The following is a 26,579-nucleotide window of genomic DNA, read 5'->3' as shown; positions in this document are numbered from 1 at the left end:
ACTGTATGGTGCATGTACCATAATAAATTTATGTGAAGCTCCTGTGATTTAATATGAAATTGGGAAAGCTCAATTGATATGAAACTAACCATACAGCCCATATTGATGCTTCCAAATGTGTTTCCAGCTCATCATTCAGATTTGTTGAATAAATTACAAAAAGTCTTTAATCTCCATGAAAGGCTGCAAGTCTGTCATATTCAATAACCTAATCTCTTAAATATTAGACACATAGAAGCAACCAGCACAACACCAACTCCTTCTGGGTTGTGAAATATAATTGTCTTCCAGTGTGGTGTGTTAAGTATTCAGGTCTGGTAGTAATACAACAATCTTTAATCTTCTGTATTGCTAGTGACAACTTTTGAAAGGAACACCTGCTGTTGAAGGCATTCTTTTCCATGAGATTTGAGGGATATTGTGATTCTGATTTCATATATGGTTCACGTTAGCATGTCTTTACCTGCGTTATGATTGTCCAATGAGTGTCACACAGTAAAAACTAATGTTGGGGGGAAATAGTTCTGGAAAGGGTGCTTTTGCTTCACTTGCATTTTTACTGATCAAATTCATAGTAATGCTACAACACTTAGTTTCTCTTTTGCAATTATAAACTTTCTGGTTACTATTAAAAACAGTTGGTTTTATAACTTTGCTTAGGTACAGGAAAGCTACCTACAAAGTTGGGAGGGTTAGAAAGAAACAGATGAATCAGTTTCTTAAAGAGCTGATCTAAGACTCTGTGTTCAACTATAATAAAGTAAATTTCAGATATGGCAAACTATAAATTCTTTTTTTAAATTGGTACTTACAAAATAGTGTTTTGCATCTTCTACTGTCATTCAACATGGAAATGTTTCTGGTAACTAGAAATCACAGTTTGGTGATTGTTTTATCAGTTCAGTTCATAATTATCTGATTAAACTTTGTTCATTGGCTGAGATTTGAGAATTGCTCCCCTTTTTCTTTCAGAAATTAATCTTCACATCTGAGGGACAAGTGGGTGAAAGTTTTCAAATGTCAGTCTATGAATTAAAACTAAAAATTATGGAAGGCTTGGCTGGCCAACCAGCAGGAATCAAACAAAGCCTATGTCTAAACCATTCATGTCGTATAAGTGCAAGAGAAGAGGTAAAATGCATTGATGAAGATTTAAGAGGAGAATGGATAGGGCTGAATCAAAATGATTATAAACAAAGTGGTGGTTTCTGTGTCTATTCCACTTGAGTTGCGCATGTGCTCCATGTGCCTGGGACCAGAAGTTTTTTTTTTTTTTTTATTAGCGGTGTCCATTGGTCTGCACCTGCACCCTTCTCCTTGTGCTCCCAGCTGAGGGAATATGGGGCAGTGCAGACCAGTCACTTCTACGGTTCCTTTCTACCATCTGTGGTCTGAGATGAAACATCTCTAGTGTCTACAGCTTTAGCTAGCATTTTTTGTTTTATTATTTGTAAATAGTTCTCCTTTTCTACTTAATTCTTAGTTTTAGTGTTAGTTTTGGAAAACTTCGGGGGTTTCCTCCCAGCCCTGGCCATCTACCAGTATTTGGTCCCTATCATGCCCAGGGCCCCAGGTTTTAAGCACTGTGGTCTGTCTCCAGGCCTTCCCAGTCAGTGAAGGTCATGACACCAATCTGTAGTGCCTCAGGGAAGCACATATCCCCTGAAGTGTCATATCTGCCAGAGTTTCTCATGCTGAACTCCTCAATCACGTGAGTTCAGACTTCATACTTTCCTGATGGATTGTTTGATGAGACCAGAGTCTGACCCTGGTACATCAGTCAGAGGCACCAGGAATCAGCCTTTGGTACACAGTTGTCTCAGGGCAGGTCTTCACTACCCACCGGATCGGCGGGTAGTGATCAATCTATCAGGGATCTATTTATCACGTCTCGTCTAGACGCGATAAATTGATCCCCGAACGTGCTCCCCGTCGACTCCAGAACTCCAGTCGCGAGAGGCAGAAGCGGAGTTGATGGGGGAGCGGCAGCGGTCGACTCACCGCCATCCTCATGGCCAGGTAAGTCGACCTAAGATATGCCGACTTCAGCTACGCTATTCGCGTAGCTGAAGTTGCGTATCTTAGGTCGACCCCCCTCCTAGTGTAGACCAGGGCTCAGGCTCTGGGACTGTTGTAAGCAGAATTAGGGACCAGCAGAAAACAGGGTAGACACAAAGAAGGTAAGAATGAACACCCTCACAAGGACAAATGTAAGCAATCTCCTCTATGTCCTCATCTAAGAAAAGGACTTTTCCAGTCCATTCTTATGTTGGGCAAGACTCCGTGCCCCAGTACAGGTTTATCAGGAGCTCAAAGAGAATCTGGTACCTGTCCCTTGGCACAGAAAGCCAAAAGTGATCTGAGACTGCCACCTACTGGAGTAGTGACTTTGGGTCTATCCTGAGTACTGAAAAGAGAAAGGAGCAATTGGATGCATCAGACACCACTGATTGTAGAGAGTTGCCTGGAGAAGAGATTGACAATACCAAGAACCAGTCTGCCCAGATTGGCACTGCTGAAAGACTGAAGCCCCATTGACTACCCAGCAACAGGGACCAGATGGACTATTGAGGCGGGCCCAATCTATGCAGACCTGGAATCATCAATGCTGTTGGACCAGAACTGTCGAGAGATCCTGACAATATCGTTGGTTCGGCAATCACTGACACCGTCAGCCACCTGAAGCAGAGTAAGACCACTATCTGTACCAGCAGCTCTGCCCATTGACACAGAGAGGATGCTCAGACAGGAAGTAGACTTCCTGTTTCAACTGGGAGCTGTAGCGCTGATGGCACCTCAGCACAGAGGAAAAATATTCTACTTGAGATATTTCCTCATCCCCCCCAAAAAACGAGGCCAGAGGCCTACACTATTTCTGAATGTCTTTGTCCACTGTCTGAGGTTCATAATGATCACGGTGTCCTCCCTAATGTTCTTGCTAGACCAAGGAGATTGGTTTATATCTCTCAATCTGAAGAATGCTTATTTCAACATAAATCTCCACCCTGCACATAAGAGACTAAGATTTACCATCAGCCTAAACCATTACCAATACAGAGTCCTTGCCTTTGGCCTCTCACTAGTGCCAATAGTGTTAACAAAGGTGTTATCAATAGTTGTGGTACACCTGCATCATCAGGGCATGTCAGTGGTCTACCTACGTGGCTGGCTCCTGAAAGGGAAGTCATGCCAGAAAGTTCAGATAGCAACTCTATTCTTACTTAACCTCCTACAGTCATTAGAACTTCAGGTAAACACAGAAAAGTCTACTTTAACCACCACATAGACTATGGACATTTTTGAAGTGACTGTGGATTTGGTCGTGGCCAGGGCATGCCTACCTAACAACAGGTTACGGGCTATGGCAGGACTCATAACGAGTTCCAAGTGACCCCCCAGCCATTAGTGAGGTCCTGTCTTTCCCCACATAGCCTTATGTATGTATGTATCTATGTGATACCATTCAAGATGTCATCTTCAATGTCTGCAAGCTTGGTTATAGAAAGTCTGTCCCTGACAGACACAGCCTGGACAAGTTGAGTCTCTACCCCACAAGGTCTAGCCTCACTCACCTGGTAGGAAAACATGGAGATGGTGTCTGAATTTCATTCATCTCTTCCCCCACCCACCCACCTACACAAAAAAAGGTTAGGTGCCTCCCCATTAAGTTGGGGAGCTGATCAAGATACTTGGCATGTAGCACAAGGTACTTGGATCCCGGAGGAGACCAAGTTGCAGATAAACCTTTTAGAGCGACATACTGTACACAAGACTTACAAAAGATTCCTGCTGTTCATCGAAAGCCTACATTTCCAAGTCATGTCAGAAAGCGTGATAACACTGGTCTACAATTTTTGAGAAGTCGTCTGCTTCAGAGATAAAATGTGCTATTTATTATGTATTTTGATGTGCTGAATTCAAATATGACAATTAAAACAACTGATTGGCTACTGTTTCTAAGATATTTAAGTTTTTACATTTTATGTCTATGTATATTGTGTAGATAGTAGAGTTTTAATCATCAATTGTAAACCTAGGTCTTTTCATGTGTTTATGGTTGCTTTACATGATAATATTTCACCTGTCCTGTTTATGTAACACTTTAAAAATCAGCAAAAGGGTTATATAAATAAAATTTATTATGAAACAAAAGGCAAAAAACTATTCTGTACATAGTTTAGTCCTATTCAGTGTCTACTCGGCGCTTCTTGGCTTGTCTCTTGTATTCATTAAATGGAGCATCTCTTGTCACTGTCCAGCAATAGTCTGCAAGCATTGATGGGCTCCATTTGCCCTGATAGCGTTTCTCCATTGTTGCAATGTCCTGGTGAAATCGCTCGCCGTGCTCGTCGCTCACTGCTCCGCAGTTCGGTGGAAAAAAAATCTAGATGAGAGTGCAAAAAAATGTATCTTTAGTGACATGTTGCAACCAAGGCTTTTGTATGCCTTGAGGAGTTTTTCCACCAACAACCTGTAGTTGTCTGCCTTGTTGTTTCCAAGAAAATTGATTGCCACTAACTGGAAGGCTTTCCATGCTGTCTTTTCCTTGCCACGCAGTGCATGGTCAAATGCATCATCTCGAAGAAGTTCACGAATCTGAGGACCAACAAAGACACCTTCCTTTATCTTAGCTTCACTTAACCTTGGAAATTTTCCACGGAGGTACTTGAAAGCTGCTTGTGTTTTGTCAGTGGCCTTGACAAAGTTCTTCATCAGACCCAGCTTGATGTGTAAGGGTGGTAACAAAATCTTCCTTGATTCACCAAGTGGTGGATGCTGAACACTTTTCCTCCCAGGCTCCAATGACTGTCGGAGTGGCCAATCTTTCTTGATGTAGTGGGAATCTCTTGCACGACTATCCCATTCGCAGAGAAAACAGCAGTACTTTGTGTATCCAGTCTGCAGACCAAGCAAGAGAGCAACAACCTTCAAATCGCCACAAAGCTGCCACTGATGTTGGTCATAGTTTATGCACCTCAAAAGTTGTTTCATGTTGTCCTAGGTTTCCTTCATATGGACTGCATGACCAACTGGAATTGATGGCAAAACATTGCCATTATGCAGTAAAACAGCTTTAAGACTCGTCTTCGATGAATCAATGAACAGTCTCCACTCATCTGGATTGTGAACGATGTTGAGGGCTGCCATCACACCATCGATGTTATTGCAGGCTACAAGATCACCTTCCATGAAGAAGAATGGGACAAGATCCTTTTGACGGTCACGGAACATGGAAACCCTAACATCACCTGCCAGGAGACTCCACTGCTGTAGTCTGGAGCCCAACAGCTCTGCCTTACTCTTGGGTAGTTCCAAATCCCTGACAAGGTCATTCAGTTCACCTTGTGTTATGAGGTGTGGTTCAGAGGAGGAGGATGGGAGAAAATGTGGGTCCTGTGACATTGATGGTTCAGGACCAGAAGTTTCATCCTTTTCCTCTTCCTCGTCTGACTCAAGTGAGAATGATTCTGGTGCATCAGGAACCGGCAGTCCTTCTCCGTGGGGTACTGGGCGTATAGCTGATGGAATGTTTGGATAATGCACAGTCCACTTTTTCTTCTTTGACACACCTTTCCCAACTGGAGGCACCATGCAGAAGTAACAATTGCTGGTATGATCTGTTGGCTCTCTCCAAATCATTGGCACTGCAAAAGGCATAGATTTCCTTTTCCTGTTCAACCACTGGCGAAGATTTGTTGCACAAGTGTTGCAGCATATGTGTGGGGCCCACCTCTTGTCCTGATCTCCAATTTTGCAGCCAAAATAAAGGTGATAGGCTTTCTTAACCATAGTGGTTAGACTGCGCTTTTGTGATGCAAAAGTCACTTCACCACAAACATAGCAGAAGTTATCTGCACTGTTCACACAAGTACGAGGCATCTCTGCTCACTTTGGCTAAACAGAAATGTGTCCCTTTGCAAAATCAAACACTGACAAATAAAAGAGCACGACACTGTATGATTTCTAGAGCTGATATAGGGCAATTTGTTCAGCAGAGTGATGTAAGCTTCGTATGATTGCATCATCCATGACTTCTAGGAATAACATGTTGCTATTCATATCATGTATGACGCAATATCAGCTTCAGATTGCATCATTCATTGTTTTGCCTAAAAAGCAAGTACTGTCCAAACCCAGTCATAGATTTATTCATAGATCCAGTCAAAGATGTATTTTAGTCATTTCTGGTTTAAACTGAGATCCCTTCCCTTTATAACTCACTTATCCTCTGCCATTCCCAAGTCAAGGGTCGTATATACTGACCCAATAGCATATCTTGAAAACTAGAGCCAATCAACAATTTTAAGCATCTTTTTCATTCTCAGTGACCCAGAATTAGTAAAGTTTGACTACATTTATTTCAGAAGCATTTCAGAGCAGTGTAATCTGTTACAGCAACAAGCAGGGAGGTAGAGTGCAATTCGCCTATTTTCATAGAGGCCATCAATCTTGCACTTGTACGTCCCACCACCACATCATTCTCCCAGTTGTGTATCTACCTGGGGTGCAGAAAACTGTGGCAAATAGCTTTAGCAGACTCTTTTCCAGAGACACAGGATGCATTTCTAGTCTGCTGGTCAGAACTGCTAATATATGCATTTCCACCCATCCCACTCTTAGCACAAGTCCTGAGGAAGATCAGGCAAGACAAAGCAACAGTGATGCTTGTGGCTCTTGTGTGTCAGAGACAGTTCACCAGCATTCTCCAGATGGCTGCACATCCATGCATCCACATTAAACTACTACCAGATTTCTTGACCCAGGACACATGCATGGTGTTCCATCGGATTTCAGCATCTGTCCATCTAAATGCTTGGTATGTGGATGGATAGTTAACTCTGAGATTGTGTTCTGCTGCTATACAGTCCATCATGATCAACAGCTGGAAAGACTCCAGAAGAAAGTGGTACACAGCAAAATGGAAGAGATTTTCTATATGGTGCCACCATTGTCAGCTATCACTGTAAGTTTGCGAGATGCCAACTACTGAACTATCTCCTCTCTCTGAAAATGTTGAGATTGTCATTCTGCTCCTTACAAGTACACTTGGCAGCTATTTGTACTCTTGCGTGCACTCTCTCTCTCTCTCACCCCCACACCCCCAGTGGACAACTATTCCATCTTTTCCTATCCGGTCATAGTGAGGTTCTTGAAAAGCCTTGTAAGTGCCTTTCCACTGGTGCTCAAAGCCATCACAATATGGGACTTCAATCTAGTCCTATCTACATCAGCAAAACTCCCATTGGAGCCTCATGTTCCTTCAGTCATCTATCTATGAAAGTTGCCTTTCTTGTTGCAAACACTTCAACCTGGAGAGCTGGGAGTCCTTATGGAAGTCAGTCAGTCTGTCTCTCTCTCTCTAAAGTTTCCTTAAGGTTACATGCTAAGTTGAAGGTGATTTCAGAATTCCATCTAAACTAGATCATCCATTTAATCTGTTCTCTGTTTTGAAGTCATGTCCTAACAGGAAGGATATGAAGTTCATTCTTTGGAAGTCCAAGCCTTGGCTTTCTACATAAGAAGTACAAATCCCTCAGAAAATTCTCTTAACTATTTGACTCCTAGGCCTCTTCTTTTATATGTTGGGTGATCTTCTCAGAGACTTCTCTAAATGGATTTTGAGCTGCCCCCTGCTTTTGCAATGAGTTGATAGTGACCTCTGCCTAACAGGGTGTGTGGCCAAACTCAATTAGGGCCCAGGGCAGACTCTGTAGCTTCACTGTGAGAGGTCTCTCATCTCCAGATATGTAAGGCAGCAACATGAGGCATTATGCGTACCTTTTGAGACATTACACCCCAGGTGCAGTCTTCAACAGCAGACACTGCTTTCAGCAGAGCAGTCATTGTCAGTGGTACAGCAGGGGTTCCTCACATCCTTCACCTGAGTGAATACTGCTTTTGAGTCACCTTGAGTGAACACATATAGGGACCACCATGCAAAGAAAGTAAGGATTACTTACATTGTACAATAACTGAGTTTTCCAGATGCGTAGTCCCTATATGTATTCTATAACCCACCCTCTGCTTCAGATTCTTACCCTAAGCTGTTCACAGAAGAGAAGGAGCTGAAAAGGCAGGCGGTGTTTGCACTGCCCCTTATATGCTTGACTGGGAGCATGAGGAGACAGGTGCAGGCACAGACCAACAGATACTTCTAATGAAAAATCTTCCAGTCTTAAGTGCATGGAGCATATGTGCACCATGAATGGAATACAGATAGGAGCCATACATCTCAAAAAACTCCAGTTACTTTTCAAGATAAGTAACCATACTTCACCACCAAGCTAATCATTTATGGGGAAGGGAAAACCCTACACTTTCAATTTCAGGAGTCACACTAGGTAACTGATTGAACACAAGTTCCTGGTGGTATTCTGTGGCAAGAGGCTAACAGAACTGTTGGACTCTGGAGGAATTATGAGGCATTAGTAGTAATGCCAGAGTTAATGTTGAGTTCAGTTTTGGACTCAAAGCAGGGATGCAAACTCTGTTATGTGGTAAAAATACAGCATACCTTCCCCAGAATTACAGCATTTACTGAATGCTAAATGCATTTTCCAAATATTTACAAGTAAATCTGTTTCTTTAGGCATTAAAATGAAGTTTAAAAACGAATCCTTAAGAAATGTAACACCCAATATTATTTTTTTGTCGCCCCTGATTTCATTGACAGAGTAACACTTGTTAAACTTCCTCTAAAGTGAAAATTCACTAAAATCTTGTGCATATGCTACATTTGAATAACTTATTTTAGGATTATTGGTAGTGTTTGTTATCGAGAATAATGGGTAAAGTTTCTCCTTCAGCATAGGCTGAAGATTACAGTGGTCTACTACAGAGAATTCCACAACTTCCACTGCCCTCACCTGGTAGCCACTTTGAGAAGGGTCTCTGTGTGTGTCTCAGCCTGCTCACAGCATGGAAAGCAACTATCTTCCCTGAGGGTAACTTGTGGCTTCAGTCTCACTGAGAATATTGGAGATGGTGACCATTTTCAAAGAAAGGTGTTCTTTTTGCCAGATTAAATTTCCATTAGAATTTTTTTTTTTTAAATCATAAATATATATTCAAAAATTATTTTGTGGCACTACATCTACTCAATAGGTAGGCCAAGAAGGAGGGGGAAATTACAGGAGGAGGATATATACCTTGCACACAAGAGGTGTTGCAGTAAGGACGGGGAAGTTTGTGTGTGTGTTGTAAAAGGAAGAGGTAATTTGGAAGATGGGGGAAACGGAGTGTGCACTCAGCTGTCTTGTGATGCACTGTCAGAACAAAGCAGCTGTAAACCCAGTTTAGCTGACCTGTATGCTCTGGCTGCTTTGTGCTATTCCAGAATAGGACAAAGCAGCCATTTTTAAAACTTTAAAAAAAAAATGCATACTTCATAAGTTTAAATCATTAGAAATGTCACATGGTAACATTTTCTTTTGATTTCTTTAGTTTCATATATAAATGTTTAGAAAATGGTGAATGATGCATTTATTGTTTACTACAGTCCTATTTATTTACTCATGATTTGCATAAAGGAAAATTCAGTTCAATTAAAATGCACAAAAACAGTATTTTAATTTTTTCTTAAGTAAATAAAACTGCCATAAGTGTACACAGGTAAGGATAGTTATGGAAAAAGTTTATCCAAAACATTTATTTAATGAAGGATAAAATTTATTTATCTATAGTTACTAAATTGAGCTGATCCTATAACTAGATCTTATCCTCCCACCTCATTTTTATTCATATTGGAAGAAGAACATCAGCTACTGTGATCAAATTCTGGTGTTCATGCTTTGAAAAGGTTGTTAAAAAATTAGCATGGGTTCAGAGAAGCTATAAAAATTAACTGAGGAGTGGAAACAATCCTTATGATGAGACTTAAGCTAAATAAGGTGAGTTGAATGTGACCTATAAGTAGGGTGACCAGATGTCCCGTTTTTAAAAGGATAGTCCCGTTTTTTGGGACTTATATAGGTGCCTATTACCCCCCACTCCCTGCCCTGTTTTTTCACAGTTGCTCTCTGGTCACCCTACCTATAAGGGGTCCTTTAATTTAGCAGACCAAGGCATAATAAGATGAAATAGTTGGATAGAAAAGAAGACTCACATGAAAGTGAGGGCAATTAATCATTGGAACAGCTTTCCAAGAAAAGGGTAAATTTGTCATTTAAGAACATCAGAGCAGCCATACTGGGTCAGACCAATGGTCCATCTAGCCCAGCATCCTGTCTTCTGACAGGGGTCAATGCCAGACACTTCAGAGGGAATGAACAGAACAGGTAATCATCAAGTGATCCATCCCCTGTTGCCCATTCCCAGCTTCTGGCAAACAGAGGCTAGAGCACTTCAGAGCATGGTTTTGCATTTGAAGTCCTGAAATCATGGTTGGATATCTTTCTAAGAGAGGCACTCTATTTCAGCTGCAAGTTAAGTTTGGTAATTTGTTTACATGGTAGATAAGAATTGCCTCCATTGCAGAAATTAATGGATGAAGTTCTATGGCCTGTGTTGTGCAGAAGATAAGATTAGGTGATTATATAGTGATCCTTTTGACCTTAAAATGTATAATGTTGTCATGTATTTTCTTAAAACTAGTGCAGCAAACATATATTGGGAGAAGATGTACCCCTCTTGCTTAATCTGATGTTGAGAGTTCATCATTAATAAATTAGGCAATTATTGAACATTGAGGATAGTCATTAAAATTGGCATTAACTGTAATCATCTACTGGCTGAGGCCATTTTGATTCAAAAACAAGTGACCTGACTTGTGACCCTGACAGTTTAGAAGACAACGTATAAGACTGTAAATCAGTTTCCAGCCTGCCATATTAGTTTATTAGAACAATTGTATACTAGTGCTCACATGTGGTCCTTTTGTCATTTTTAGCAGAGAATTGTCTGAGTTTTGTGGTTGCCAGATCGTACAGGTAGTTCTTTCTGTATAATTTCTTCTCTCTTCCTGAGGTATTCTTTTCCCACCCCTTTTTTTTTTCTTTTCTTTTTTTTTCTTTCTTCTACTGCTTGTCACTTCCCAGCAGCTACAGGATTGACAGATATTTATTTCCTGGAAAGTTTGACATTTTTCCTGGAGAATTAGACATGATCTTACCTTTAAAGTGATCATCTGCAAGTGAATATCTGTCAGGCTGATGTATTCCCCCTCCTCTTCTTTTTGTCCTTCATTTCTCCTAGATTTGGAAGTATTTTCTAAACTGATAAGTTCCTGAGAGACTTTCTAGAGTCGTCGTTAGGATTGCAAAAAGCATTGCATAAGGGCTGCTGCCAACCTGCATGTGAGCATGGCTAAACCCAGCAGTTACATACCTATCATACGTTCATGCAGCTCTAATACTCTTAGCCATCCAGAAAAGTAACATCACTGTTTCAAAATCAAAGTGTTTTTGTCTCAGGTAATAAATCTAGTTTTTTCCCCTCCAGTTGGCTATAGCAGAATGCCTGTTTTTTGACACAATGATAGTTGTCAGCAGCAGTCTAAGAAATGGCAGTTAACTTTCAGTGAAGGTTAACTGCCACCAGTATAGACAAAGGGCATTCCATTCTCAGGCAGGCAGGAAGAGGTAGTCAGTCCAGATACAGAAGCATTCACCTATTCTTTCAAATAACTTTTGGGTGTATAAAGTGAAATGCCTTAAAGGACCTAGTTTTGAGAAAGTACAGAGTACCCTCCTTCTGAGAGTCCGGCACCTTAGGGATTTAAGAATTGGGGCACTTAAAATCAATGGTCACTTCAAAAATTTAGGTCTTCCTGTTTGGTTCTACTCTTTTTCCCATTAGGCTCAACATTTTATTCTTCACTTTGTAGAGTATTAATTAATGGAGTCTCAGACTGATTTGCAGTCTCAGCTTGCCTTTGCTATATCAGAATGGAAGAAAAGACTTCAGTAAAGAAGTCTGAAGAGGTGAACTAATTGCAACACCGTTTTTTCAGCCTCCATACTCTTCCCAATTTGTCCCCTTCACCCTGGGCTTTCCCTGTTGCAGCATTGTGTATGTATGCTCTTCCCTGTCAGCCACCGATGGAAATGGTGCCTAACAGAGCGTTTTACAACATGGATCATGGTACCTCCCAAGAGCCAGCCACCTGACACGATAGCGTCATGGGAAAAAGAGAGGAGGGAATGCTAAACAATTCACTTCAACTTTTCCTATCCTGGTGCTCTGTTCGCCAGAGTGGAAGCACTCAATCCAAGGAATACTTCTTGGATCACAAAGCTTTTCTCCTCAGGTACCCTTGTGGATCCCCTTTGCACTGTAACAGTTTCTCTTGCTCCTTCAGTTATCTCCAAGGACTTGTTTGCTGAATCTTCTGGCAAATGGGTAATTCCTTAATCTCCTCCTCCCTGGTAGCTGGATGCCATAAAGAAAGGAGGGAGGACATGTTCATCCTCTTCTCTCCTCCGCCCCCGGAAGAGCTTCTACTGACAATTAGGCTTATTTAATTGTGCACACCACTGTAATTCATTTAAATTTCGGCAGTGAACTAACAGGATGCAAGGTTTCCTGAAATGAGGATGTCAGGCAAATTTTCCTTGTTTGGTCAACCATAATAAAAATGAAGGAAGCTTGTAGCAGAAGTACTAATATTGCCAATGCAGCACCATCTTTCCTTGGTACCAGAAGTAGGGTCTTTTCGGACCAACCCATGAAACAAGGAGACAACGGAGGAATTGAAAAGAGTTTAGCCCAGCAGTAGCATGGTTCTGCTGAAAGCACAGTGGGTGCTAGCTGGAGGGCAACAAGGAGCCAGTCAGCCCCGACAGACCTGGACACCAAAATTCACACATCCATTTCTGGGGAGGACTGGGTCTGTGAAACAGATCTGGGTATTGCTTCAGCAGTTCAGTGAGGCTCTCAAAGAGTGGTGGGTGGTGTAGTTGGAACTACAGCAGGCTAAAGGAACAGCAGCAGTGCCTGTTATGGACCCTGCAGGAAAGAAGCAGTAACAGGTACTGGGTAGATAAGAGGGATCCAGTGGGCTGGAAGACTGAGGTGTGGCCAAGAAGATGTTATGATTGTGGACAGATGGGATATTTTAAGAACAGCTTGCCCTTGCATGAACTGGGGGAGAGACCCAGAGAAACCAGGGCAGAGACTGTAAAAGATTACCGGGCAGAGAGGACTGAGAGAGAAGACCCCAGACCAACCAGGGCAGAGACTAATAGCTCTCTAGGCAGAGATGCCTTGGAGAAAAGACCCTGACAAAGCAGGGCAGAGAGACTGCAAAAGCTCTCCATGTCAAGAGGTCTGAGGTGGAAAATCCTGTCTAATCAGGACAAGGGACTGTTAAACACTGTCCAGGCAGAGCAGCCTGGGAAAGAAGACCCTGAGAAATCAGGGCAGAGATTGCAAATAGCTCTCCACATAGACAGGCCTGGGCGAGGAGACCCTGAGCAAGCAGGGCAAAAACTGTATAGGACGGGACATTAACCTTCAGATAGGTCCACAACCCTAAATCCCTTCTTTGGGATTGGGTGTCGGGGGAGGTATGTGATGGGGTGTACCAGGTCCTTTGAGGCCCCTGCTGGAGGCACTGCATTCCTACCCCACCCCCCCCACCCCAGGAATGAGCAGTTAAAATTGATCCCCCAGGCCTGCCTAGAAAGGCTGCATTGGTTGCTTCTATCAGAGCACAGCAGGCTCAGATAAAAGGAGTTGCAGGGCCTGATCAGGTCAGTTCATGGGTGGGACCAGAGAGGCAAGGAATGACCAAAGGTGTTAATAGGTCACGTTTACAGGACCTGGGAAAGAGGACATGAAAACGGAAACCCTAAGGTAACCAATGAAAGGAACAGGACCACATGGGGGGAAAAAGCCCAGGGAATAACAGCAGCAAACAGAGCTGCGGTACATGGCTGCTGTTTATAGGGTCCCTGGGTTGGGACTCGGAGTAGTGGGCAGGCCTGAGTTCTTCCACCCACCACTGGGAAAGTGACCTATGCCCCGAGAAGGGGACAAGGCTCTTTTAGAAGCCCAAGTGAAAGGTGAGATTTAAAAGGCCAAAAGACGGGGCTGAAGACCCTAGTGAGGCCAGGTAGCTTGTTGGACTTTTCCTACCCCTGGGAGAGATTTGCTTTTTGACTGTGTGACTTGGCTGGAGGGCTGAGCCACTGCAGATCTACCAAGCAGGTAGGTACCAACCTACAGGAGGCGTCAGTACCAGAAAAGATTGCAATATAACACCCAGCTGACAGGAGGAACTCACGAGAGGTGAGTGTCCCTTGTCACAGTATGTTTTTATTAACTTTGCTGAATGTTCATTTTGTGAAACTATGCTGAATATATAATTAATAGCTGAGATTTTTTTTTTCTAACCTTTCCAGTTGCAAAGTAAATTCTGAAAGCTTATGTAGGTAGCTGGAGGAAGTTAATCCTGAAAGCAGTATCTCAAGTGGAACAGTAGTATGCTGTTTTGTGTAATTATCAAAGTAGTACAGAAACTGCAGCAAGTGATGTGAATCTAAACCTTTTCACATTTAATGGAAATAGCATTCATGCGTTGTAAAATCTGACAGCTCCCTTGTGATAAATTCATTAATGTTGGCTGCTTTAATACCAATTACTGCCTGAGACCAAACTTTACTTATACTGAAAAACATACACACTGATCTTTCCACTTATTAAATGTCTGGTGAAATATTGATATTGAAATTGCTATCAGTGTGTTGTTGTTTTTTTTTAATGAATTAGCCACTCACTGTTCATCCTCTAAATTCTGTTTAGATCACAAATCAAAAGTAGCGTCAGTGACTGACGTAAATTGTTCACTCCACAAAACTGCTGCCCTACTTAGTGTGTTTGGAAGTCTCTCTGCTGAAGAGAGGATTAGGAATTAAGAGTTAACTTGAGGTTGGGAATGGTGTGAGGAAGCTTGTACGGGATCTGACTGCACTACACTTGCTTGTTAGGTTTTCTGTACATTCTACTAGAAATCAATCTAACACACTTCTGTCAAAGGTGCCTAAAGAAACAAAACTAAACAGTATCAGCTTCCAGCAAAACTCTGCCTTGATCAAAACCTTTACCCACAAACATCCGGTACTATCAACTCCCTTGCTCTCCAAAAGCCAGCCAATTTTCAGTAATGTTTAAAATGATATTTGCAGGGAAACAAGAAGACTGTAGTGCCATTTTTTAAGATGCTTTTCAGTAAAATGCTTCAAGCATTATAAGCTTTTCTCAGGCTCACTAAATCACTAAAATAATCCAAAAGTAGCTAGAGAAGTAGTTTTTTATTAATATTTATAGAAATTATTTCTTCTGCACAATTTATTTGACACTCTGGCAGGACAAGATTTTTGGGTCTTCCTTAAGTGATGATCAGTGCAATAGGATTAAGATCCTGTTAAATTATTTCATAATTTTTTTTATTCATAAGTACTTTTAAAGGGCAAATTTGCATAAAGAAAAGACTTGCATAGAAATAAAATATACCTCAAAACATCACCAGAGCAATTTAAAAGTATTTTAAATAAATTTGTCCTGGAATGTGCGCTACAAAGAGAAGATTATTATTCACACACTTATTGTGAGCTTGCCACAGTGAATTGGGCAAAATTGAAAGACCAATGTTTGATGTAATTGGAGGACTGTTGGATATTATTGTTTTGCTCGTAGAGCTATCATTCTGCCTAGGGACAAATTACTTTCTAAACATCAAATATCACTCCAGTGAGGGGGAAAATTCAACAGCTGTATCTACTCTTGATTTTATTGGTCACTTATCCTATTTGTGCAGTACCTGCACGTGCAAAGGCAGCCTAGTTGCATGTCTGTCTGAAAATCTGGCCCTTGGTTCCATTGCTGGGATTCAGTGTTAGCACTTATTTAAGAACATAATAATGGGCATACTGGGTCAGACCAAATGTCCATCTAGCCCAGTATCCTGTTTTCTGATACATCCTAGCCAGTGCCAGCTGCTTCAGGACATGATCCCTGATTGAGCTCCCACATGCTACTGCAATACAAAAAAACCCACAACAGAAAATAGGGTCCTTTCACACCTTTTTAGAGCAGTTTTCAATCTAAGTCCATAGTACATAGGTTCACATTCAAGCATATGGACCATCATCCACTAGGAATTCACAAATACATCAAGCAAGCTGGGAATATGGCAATTATCCATCTTAATTTTTACAGTTATTTTAAAATTATGAGAATTGATGTTTTAAGATCCTGGGTACTTTAAGCACCTTTTTTTAGTAAAAGGGAAAAAACAGTTTGTCATATAACTGATTGATTAGTTCTTACCATCTCACAAAAAAGACATGTTCCTGTGGTGGTTGGGGGAAGAAGGGCATATTTTTAACAAGCATGCCACTTTTGTTGGTAAACCTCTATCAACTTTTTCTAAAGGTTCAAAAATGCGGTTGCAAATCACTTGGATGTGTGTTTTTTTAACACTTCCTTTCCTTCCCCTACCCTACATGTGTGCACACTTTTTTGTATTTTGCATTGATGTACATCTGTAAGGATTATTAGTACATTTCTACCCTGATATAACGCTGTTCTCAGGAGCCAAAAAATCGTATCGCGTTATAGGTGAAACCGCGTTATATCAAACTTGCTTTGATCCGCCAGAGTGCGCAGCCCCGCCCCGCCCCCCCGAGCACTGCTTTACCGTGTTATATCCGAATTCGTATTATATCGGATCGCGTTATATCGGGGTAGATCTGTATCTAATCTTTTAGCTACAGCTAGTGTGTTCTCTATATCAGGGGTCTCAAACTCAAATGACCACGAGGGCCACATGAGGACTAGTACATTGGCCTGAGGGCCGCATTACTGACACCTCCCCCCTGCCGCCCTCAGCCCCGCCCCCACTCCACCTCTTCCATGAGGCCCCACCCCTGCCCCGCCTCTTCCTACCCCTTCCCTGCCCCCATTCCAACCCCCTCCCCGAAATCCCCACCCCAACTCCACCCCCTCCCTGCCCCCAGGGGGTGCAGGAGGGGTGTGGGGTGTGGCAGGGGCTCAGGGCAGGGAGTTGGGGTGTGGGGTGCAGGAGGGGTGAAGGGTGCTGCAGGGGGTCAGGGCAGGGGTGAGGGGTGCAGGAGGGGGCTCAGGGCAGTGGGTTGGGGTGTGGGGTGCAGGAGGGGTGAGGGGTGTGGCAGGGGGTCAGGGCAGGGGATTGGGGTGCGGCAGGGGGCTCAGGGCAGTGGGTTGGGGTGCAGGAGGGGTGCGAGGTGCGTCAGGCGTCGCAGGAGGGGTGTGGGGTGCGACGGGCTATGGGCAGGGGTCGGGGTGCAGGGCAGGGGGTTGGGGTGCAGGGTGCAGCGGGGGCTCAGGGCAGTGGGTTGGGGTGCAGGAGGGGTGTGGCAGGGGGTCAGGGTGCAGAGTGCGGCAAGAGGCTCAGGGCAGGGCGTTCGGCTGCAGGAAGGGTTCGGGGGGCAAATTAAATTAAAAATTCTGTATTTATACAGATACAGACACTGACTCAGTGGTGTGGCTGACACAGTGCAAGGACCCGGCCTGCCCCAGAAACACCCTAGGGCCCTGCCCCTCTGTGTGGGCAGGCACACTCAGCAAGGCAGTATCCAAGTGTGGAGGGGCTTAATGTGTATTTATACAGATACAGACACTATAAATGTGTATAAATGTGTATTTATACAGATACAGACACTGACTCAGTGGTGTGGCTGACACAGTGCAAGGACCCGGCCTGCCCCAGAAACACCCTAGGGCCCTGCCCCTCTGTGTGGGCAGGCACACTCAGCAAGGCAGTATCCAAGTGTGGAGGGGCTTAATGTGAGGGGATCCAGTTGTGGGTTAAGAGGGTTCTGAGTGGGGCAGTCTAAGTGCGGGTGGCTCAGTGGGGGGTGTGGGTGTGGGATCTGCATGCACCGGGGCTTGTTGGGGGTTCTGGGTGCAACAGGAATGGGACTCCAGGTGAAGGTGGTTGGGGCTCAGCGGGGGGAAGGGGTGGAGTTGGTGTGGGCGGGATAGAGCTTGGCAGGGGCTTCTGGATGTTGGGGGCTCAGTTTGGGATCCAGATGCTGAGGGAGTGGGGCTCAGTGGGGTGGGGATCCAGGTGCAACTGGTTGGGGCTCAGTGGGGTTGGCATTCAGGTGCAGGTGGCTCGTCGGGGTGGTTCAGGTACAGGGAGGTTTTGAGTGTGGGAGGTGAGGTGGGAGGGTCTGGGTATGAGGGCATCTGAATGCCTGGGGGTTGGGCAGCTCAGGAGCGATGGGTGCAGGAATTGGGGATGGGGGGGAAGGGGAGTTTACAGAGCTTACTGCAGCCGGGAGAGAAATCTGGGGGTGGGTCTGACCCAGCCCCGGATGCCGTGCAGGGGAAGAGGAAGTCCCGTCCTCCCCAGCCCAACTGTGACTAGCAGCTGAGCCCTGCTCAGGGTAGGAGCCACCAGCCGGGTCTTCCCCAATCCTGCCTCCTGCCCCACAGTGATTCAGGGCACCCGAAACATACTGCTGGGGTGGGTCGCACGACTGCTTTTTTGCCTTCCCCGTCAGAAAGTCATTTTTATGCAGGGAAGCAAATAAATCTGCAGGGGACATAAATTCTGCACATGTGCAGTGGCGCATAATTCTCCCCAGGAGTAAAGAGCTTAGGAAATGGTGGATCAAGCAATCAGATGGTTAAAGCCTTTAACTTGTACTGATTTTGAAAATTAAATGTTAAATTGTTTTGGAATTGCTTATAGTTTGGAATCTTTCAGGAAAGGCGATGAAAAAGGTAGAGAACAAATGTGTGGCAGTCACCCTCAAGGGAAGGAAATGTGTAGGTTTTTTTATACTGGTTTTACAACATTGTTTTAAGCCATAGAGGCTGTGGCGAATTGAGCATTCTGTCTGTACCATTTCTGAATTGCTTATAATTTTTAAGAAATTGTATCATGAAATTACCATGTCATAGAAGAGGGTATCAGAGCAGTGGGAAGAAATACCAAAAGGCTGAACAAAAGAAGCAGGTGATGCCAATGGCAGTCTATAAAGGGACTCTAGTAGATGATCAGATTTGTGAAAGAATTGTGGGTTTTATGGTAAAAACATGAAATTTTGCCACAATCTTAGGGCATGACCTTGTGACGTGGATTTTCATTCATATACCACATATAACAAATTCTGAATAAGGTAGAACAGTTCAAAAAATCCATAGGATGAAAATTGGTCAGGATATCTGGCAAATGATTACTACAAATTAATACATTCACAGAAGTAGAGATCAGTTCATTAATGATCCTTGAAGACAAAGTGACTAAATGGGAAGATGTTTCATCCAGACCCAGTGTCTCTGCACTTTGTAGCTTGGATGTTTGCTACCTAATTGATGGGCGAAATCTTGTTCCAGGGATGTCCAGAGCATTTTCATTGATAGTAGGAAGGAAGGACTCCAAGATTGACCTACAATGCCAACTGGAAAAGATTTACCATTTGGACAGAACCTCAGCATACCTCACCCTTCCTAATGGACTTTTCCATTCATCCTCTCAATGAAATCATCTGAACTTTCAATTCGTTCTATAAAAGTTCACCTAGTCGCTGTATGTGCCTATCATCAGCAGATTCAAAAGCACAGAATATTTTCACACTCTACGGTGTCTAGGTTTCTAAAGAGATTAGTACATGTATTCCCTCAAATTTGAGACCTCCTTCCCTAATGGGAAATTAACATGATGTTAGCTGGTCTGGTGGGTCCCCCATTTGAACCGTTAGCTACATGTTCATTACATCACCTTTTAAACATTGTTTTTGATCATTACTTTTACTAGAGTGGGAGAGAAATTAAAGCTCTAACGGCAGGCCCACCATTTACCATTTTTCATAAGGATATGGTCTGTTGAGTCTCATTTAAGGTTTCTATCCGAAGTAACTTCTAATTTTCATGTTAATCAGACTGTTAATTTACCTGTTTACTTTTCAAAACATGCTAATGATTCTGAAAAGTTACACTCGGACATTAACATACTCTTTATTTAGCTATAGAACTAAGACACTCAGTCTCTTCTAGATTATTCATTGCTATGTCAAAAGAATGAAAGGTGAAGCAATTTGTTCCTAGAGGTTATCCAGATGGATTTCATATTGTATTTCACAAACATCAAATAGCTAAACTTAATCTTTCCTGCCCAGAGAAAAGCTCACTCTATTAGAGATCACACTACATCTGCAGCTTTTTAGAAATGTCCCTACTGCTTACATTTGTAGAGCTGCCATCTGGAGTTCAATTCATATAGTCACAAAACACTGTGCTATCCATTCAGACCCTACGTTTGCTTTGGCAAAGTGGTCTTTCAGTCATTATTTGGTTAAGACTCAAGTTACCCACAAGCACAAGGTTTCTGCTTGAGTCACCAAGATGTATGTATGGACAATCACTCAAAGAAGAAAAGACTTGTTACTTACCTTACACTAACTGCTGCTCAAGATATGTTGTCTATGTATTCCATGACCTGCCCTTCTTACCCTGCTATATCTGAATCTATAGTTACTTGGATTCTGGTTGGCAAAAGAACTGAGAAGTAGTTGGCCCATTTGCCCTTTTATGCCTTGGGGTGGAGAGGTGGTTGAGGACATTTAAGGTGCAGCCAGAGGCCAAGGTTCTGATCTCTGGTTAATGTGCACCAAGAGTGGAATACATAGACAACACATCTCAAACACCAGTTATTCTGAGATAAGTTACTGTCTTTTCCTATACCAACCAGATATCACTGAGCTTTTTTTTTTTTTTTTTTAGTTGTACTGTTTTTTAAAATAGCTTACCCTGGTACAAAATAATTAACTGCAGAAGACTGGGAGTAACCAATTAAGGTAACTTAATATTCTGTTACCCTGCATTCAGTTAATGACAATATTGACAGGAATACTTTGTCTTGTGGGTCAGTTAAATTTATACATTCTAGAAACACATTTAATTTTTCAGTGTCAGTATTGTTAATTGATGGGTGTGAACTGAAAAGATAATAAAATATTTTGTCAACTGCCTTAACTGGTCATTTCCAGTCTTTTTAATGCTGTTTTAAATGGCAATGCAATAAATATGTATTTTGTATAGTCATACGTTTACGTAAGTAATTTTATAGTTTTTACATGGGAATAGAATGAGTGTGGAGTATAGGTTTTTCAGGTTACTGCAGAAATGTGAAAGAACTTCATTGCATGGTACAATAATTTTATTTCCTTTACAAACATCCATATATTCCAATGATGATTATTGTTCTTATTGCTTGGGCTGAATAGCCAGAAATTAAATTTTGAACTAGTCAGCCGGAGGCACTGAGAGTGAAAAGTTAATTTGATGCCTTAATTTCACGTTTTACAGTATTTGTTCTTTACCGTTCTTGGTGTTCAAACAGATTTCACGAGTCAATTAAATATCTTAACTAAGTTTTGTTTCTCTAAATAACTTGCTAGAATGGAGGTTAGTAATACAGCCAAACATTTTGGGCCTATATGCCTACTTAAGACAGAAGCAGCCAGGTTTCAGGTATCCAAGAGACTATCTTTTCAGATTTTCTCATAAGATCTTTTATTTGAATTTCTGATTAACAAAAATGGCCATATAAAAATCCTGTGGGTTTTTTTTTAAATTAGTGCTGTTTAACTTTTTCCCTAAAATAATTTAATTTTATTTCTACATTGGGACCCCATTATTTTTTGTTTATGAACCAACATGGCAGGCTTAAACTATATTTCAGTAAGTATTAAGACTTCAACACTTATTCAAGTCCTCAGGAGAAGCAACTTGGTTTAATGGATTAAGCACAGGGTTAAGAGTTGAAAATCTAGAGTATTGTCCCAGTTTTGCCACTTACTGTGTGACCAGTGATGGGCAAGTAAACCCTCACTGCTTATGCCTGTAAAATGAGAACAATACTTAACTTTATAAAGGTGTTGTCAGGTTCAACACTGTGCGAAAGTTGACCATCACAAGTACTGTGACACCACACATAATGCTGATATTAATTCTATACCATATATTCTAAAGTTAAGAACATAAGGTAGCATATATTGGGTCAATTCCACAGGTTGACTGTGCGTTGTATAAAGAAGTACTTCCTTTTGTTTGTTTTAAACCTGTAGCCTATTAATTTCATTGGGTGGCTCCTGGTTCTTGTGTTATGATAAGGAGTAAACACTTCCTCATTCACTTTCTCCATGCTGCTCATGATTTTATAGACCTCTATCATATCTCCTTAGTCGTCTCTTTTTCACTCTGAATAGTCCCAAGGTCTTTTAAATCTCTCCTCATATAGAAGTTGTTATATACCCTTAATCATTTTTGTTGCCCTTTTCTATAGCTTTTCCATTTCTAATATATCTTTTTTGAGATGGGATGACCAGGACTGCATGCAGCATTCAAGGTGTGGGCATATAGTGGCATTATGTAATCTCTTATTTCTATCCATTTCCTTATGGTTCTTCACATTGTTAGCTTTTTTGACTGCTGCTGCACACTGAGTGGATGTTTCAGAGAACTATCCAGAATGATTCCAAGATCTTTCTTGAGTGGTAATAGCTAATTTAGACCCCATCATTTTGTATGTATAGTGGCAATTGTTTTCCAATGTGTAGTATTCTGCATTTATCAACACTGAATTTCATCTGCCGTTTTGTTGTCCAGTCACCTAGTTTCATGAAATCCCTTTGTAACTCTTTGCAGTCTGCTTTGGGCTTAGCTATCTTGAGTAATTTTGTATCTGCAAACTTTGCCACCTCACTGTTTACCCCTTTTTTCAGATCATTTTTGAAGACGTTGAACAGCATTGGTCCCAGTACAGATCCCTGGTGGACTCTACTATTTACCTCTCTGAAAACTGGCCATTTATTCCTACTTTATTTTCTGTCTTTTTAACCAGTTACTGATCTATTAGAGGACCTTCCCTGTTGTCCCATGGCTGCTTAGTGTACTTGTCAGAGGCTTTCTGATAATCCAGGTACACTATATCCACTGGATCACCCTTGTCCACATGTTTGGTGACCCACTCAAAGAATTCTAATAGATTAGTGAGGCATGATTTCTCTTTACAAAAGCTGTGTTGACTCTTCCCCATCTAATCGTGTTCATCTAGGTGTCTGATAATTCTGTCCTGTACTATAGTTTCAACCAACTTGCCTGGTACTGAAGGAAGGCTTACTGGCCTGCAATTGCTAAGATCACCTCTGGTGTCACATTAGCTATCTTCCAGTCGTCTGGTACAGAAGCTGATTTAAGTGATAGGTTACATACCATGGCTAGTAGTTCTGCAATTTCATATCTGAGTTCCTTCAGAACACTTAGGTGAATACCATCTGGTCCTAGTGGCTTATTACTGTTAAAGTTATCAGTTTGTTCCAAAACTACCTCTCTTGACACCTTATTCTGGGACAGTTCCTCAGATTTGTCACTTAAAAGAATGGCTCCGGTGTGGGAATCTCCCCACCATTGTTGTGTTTGGAATTTGAACATACAGGTCTTGACCACAACCACTATCTGTTTTAATCTGACATCTGAGTAGAAGTTAAAAGTGTGTTTCATACAAGTTTAGCTCCAGAAGTGTATTAATTCTAGGATTTTAACTCAGGATACTTACATTCTTGTTTTTTATTGTTAGATATTTAACTCCCATAGAATTGCAGCACTTCATCTATATCTTGGCATTCAAAACAGCAGCCTTTCTTAGCACTCTGCATGAACATAATCTGTTCATTTCTCAGTCATTTATGTGCTGCTTTCTCTGTTACAGGGCATGCAGGAGTGTCTGCCAGCATGATGAAGAAGAGAACTTCTCACAAGTAAGCTATTTCTAAAACTTATTTTTATAAATTTCAACTGTTTGTACTTCCCAGGGTAGGGTTTGTTACCCAGAATTACCTTGTTAGAAGCATGTTTCTGTTCTTATTATTGCTGTTCCAGCCTTTACTTTTTGTTCTAGGAACAGCGTGGAATTGTGTTCAGGTAATATATATCCACTGGCAGATATACACTTATTTTCTACACTGCTTTTGCTCACATGCTTGCTTTTTAAATTTACTGATGTTTGAATAGCACCATCACTTGAGAAACAAGAGCATGTGAATAAAATGCTATAGCTTGCTTGAAGACTTTAGGGAGAAGAAGTGGCAAGGAACGACTATAGTAACTTCATTGCCTAAGTGGTGTGTTGTGACTAGGTCAGTATAAAGCTATTCTCATCAAGTATTTTTACTGACGACTGTATCTGGAAAATAACATCAGACATATAAAAGATTTCTTATTACTACTTGTGTTCCAGTAATTTCATTTCAAATACACTTTTGTCATGGAGATTTCCCATACTTATTTTTTCAAATGTGGTGATTGGAAATACTGCAACACTTTATAAGAATGCTTTATTTTTTGTTAGGGGTATCTCATCACCCTCCACACTGTCATCGCTCCCAAAAAAAGGGGATTAATTTGTTGTTCACCTTGTGATTTTAAGAGGAAGTAGATGATGGGAGGAGAAGGTATGATAGTCTGGACATGTTTGATCTCATTGTTTTTAACAGCTAAATAGGTTGGGTCTGGCTAGTTTTCTGATGGGACACTTCGAAGACAAAAACTGAGTGCAGGTGCATTGTATGACTCTTAAACGTTTTTTCTAAGTGCAAAAACCTGTTTGTTCTTTTTCAGTGTACACTCTTCTACAAAATAGTATGTGACAATCCAAGGTTGCCGGTCATCAAATGTGTTCCTCAGTGTTCCATCCAATGTTCAAATAGATAGAGGAATGGATCACATAACTAGAAATTAGTAGAAGCTTGGGCATGACTCTATTATATTTTATACGCAAACAGAATGTACAAAGTACACAGTGTTTTGGCTGTTTCCATGCAGTCGTATTAGATGTTTTTGTCAGTTGGTATCCTTTCTAAGAGTGGTAGTTTTGGTAAGCCCATTCAATGAGTAATTCTCTGAGCACCTCAGGAGCAGCCTCCCACCTTACAGGAGGATGGGTATTCGTCTTCTGATAGTGGGGATGTTTCACTCTCTTACCTTTTAGGTGGTACCTTTCTATGACCCATATATGTTTGCGAGTCAGGTCAGACATGGGAAAATATAGGCATGTTAGTTCAAAGACCCTAGTTGGTACTCCTCCATCCTCGCCACTCTCATTTTATCCATATGGACAGACTTCTTGGCCTCGCTGGCCCCGTGGCCTTATCCTAAATCAAAATATTCCCCAGCTTCAGTTTCCAGGGTTAAATCTCCTTCACCCCCAGATCTGCCTATCATGCAAAAGCAATCACAGCAATCTGTAAGTATTGTTGAACCAGACTCTTTTTTCTTCATCAGTTTCTGCATGAACATATATTTCAGCAACAAGTGTCTGAAACATTCCCAGAGCATATTCCATCTTCTTCACGGAATGAGGCTGACTCCTCCTCAGGCATCTTCATTAGATGATTATAAGTCATTTCAAGAATTGGTCTGCAGAATGGCAGAAGCTTTGGAGAGATACCAGCTCAGACTGTTCAAGAAAAAGAACACATTATTGGTAGGGCCCTACCAAATTCACGGTCCATTTTGGTCAATTTCAGTCATAGAATTTTACAAATTGTAAATTTCATGATTTCATCTATTTAAATCTGAAATTTCACGGTGTTGTGATTGTAGGGGCCCTGACCCAAAAATGAGTTGGGGGGGGGGGGGGGCCTGGGGTCGCAGTACTACTACCCTTACTTCTGCACTGCTGCTGACGACAGCGCTGCCTTCAGAGCTGGGCAGCTGGAGAGTGGCAGCTGCTGGTTGGGAGCCCAGCTCTGAAGGCAGAGCCACCATCATCAGCAGCGCAGAAGTAAGGATGGCATAGTATGGGGTATTTCCACCCTTACTTCTGCACTGCTGCCTGCAGAGCTGGGCCCTCAGTCAGCAGCCACCACTCTCCAGTCACCCAGCTATGGAGGTAGCACATACGTAAGGGTGACACTGCCACGACTCCCCTGCAACTCTGTTTTGGGTCAGGACCCCCAATTTGAGAAAAGCTGGTCTTCCTTGTGAAATCTGTATAGTATAGGGTAAAAGCACACAAAAGACCAGATTTCATGGGGAGAGGCCAAATTTCACAGTCCGTGACGCTTTTTTTATGGCTGTGAATTTGTAGGGCCCTAATTATTGGACACTTTTCATGTCTCTAGCAGAGAGGCTTGCCTTACTTATAAATGAAGACCTATTAGAATTAGCCCAGCTTTTATGGCACACTCCGGAATCTATACCACCAACCTCTAGGAATTTGAAAAAAGGTATCAGTTCCCGTCAACAGGTTTTAAATATTCCTATACACATCCTGCTCCAGAATGTCACTTAGATGTGACTGCAGCACAAAAGAAGTTGAAATATCAGTCCTTTATAGTTACTCCAAAGGAGAAGGTAGTAAGAAGATTGGACTTTTTAGGAAATGATCAGCTAGCCTTCAACTTTGCATAGTGAATTATCAGGTTTTTCTGTCAGATTATCATTTTACTTGAATTAAAGTGGCTGACTATCTACATAGTTAATAGCTAAAAAGCCTCCCTACAAGCTTCCATTTATGCTGCTTATACAGCATCAAGAGAGCACCAATTACTACGTGGTGTGTGTCATGGCTCCAGTTTTCTGGGTTG

At 42.0% G+C, this 26,579-nt stretch overlaps 1 protein-coding gene across 2 annotated transcripts in view; it reads left to right on the top strand.

The window, feature by feature from the left end:
- Positions 1–26,579, top strand: part of SPIN1 (spindlin 1) — a 122,185-nt gene that overhangs the window by 73,556 nt on the left and 22,050 nt on the right. For both annotated transcript variants that reach the window (XM_065406394.1, XM_065406393.1), the window contains exon 3: positions 23,702–23,750. In XM_065406394.1, coding sequence (XP_065262466.1) covers positions 23,702–23,750 — 49 coding nt within the window. The remainder of the gene's footprint in view (positions 1–23,701; positions 23,751–26,579) is intronic.

Source organism: Emys orbicularis, chromosome 6, assembly GCF_028017835.1.
Source record: "Emys orbicularis isolate rEmyOrb1 chromosome 6, rEmyOrb1.hap1, whole genome shotgun sequence".
Lineage (NCBI taxonomy): Eukaryota > Metazoa > Chordata > Testudines > Emydidae > Emys > Emys orbicularis.
The sequence above is the reverse complement of the archived record's forward strand: the minus strand, read 5'-3'. Positions and strand labels throughout refer to the sequence as shown.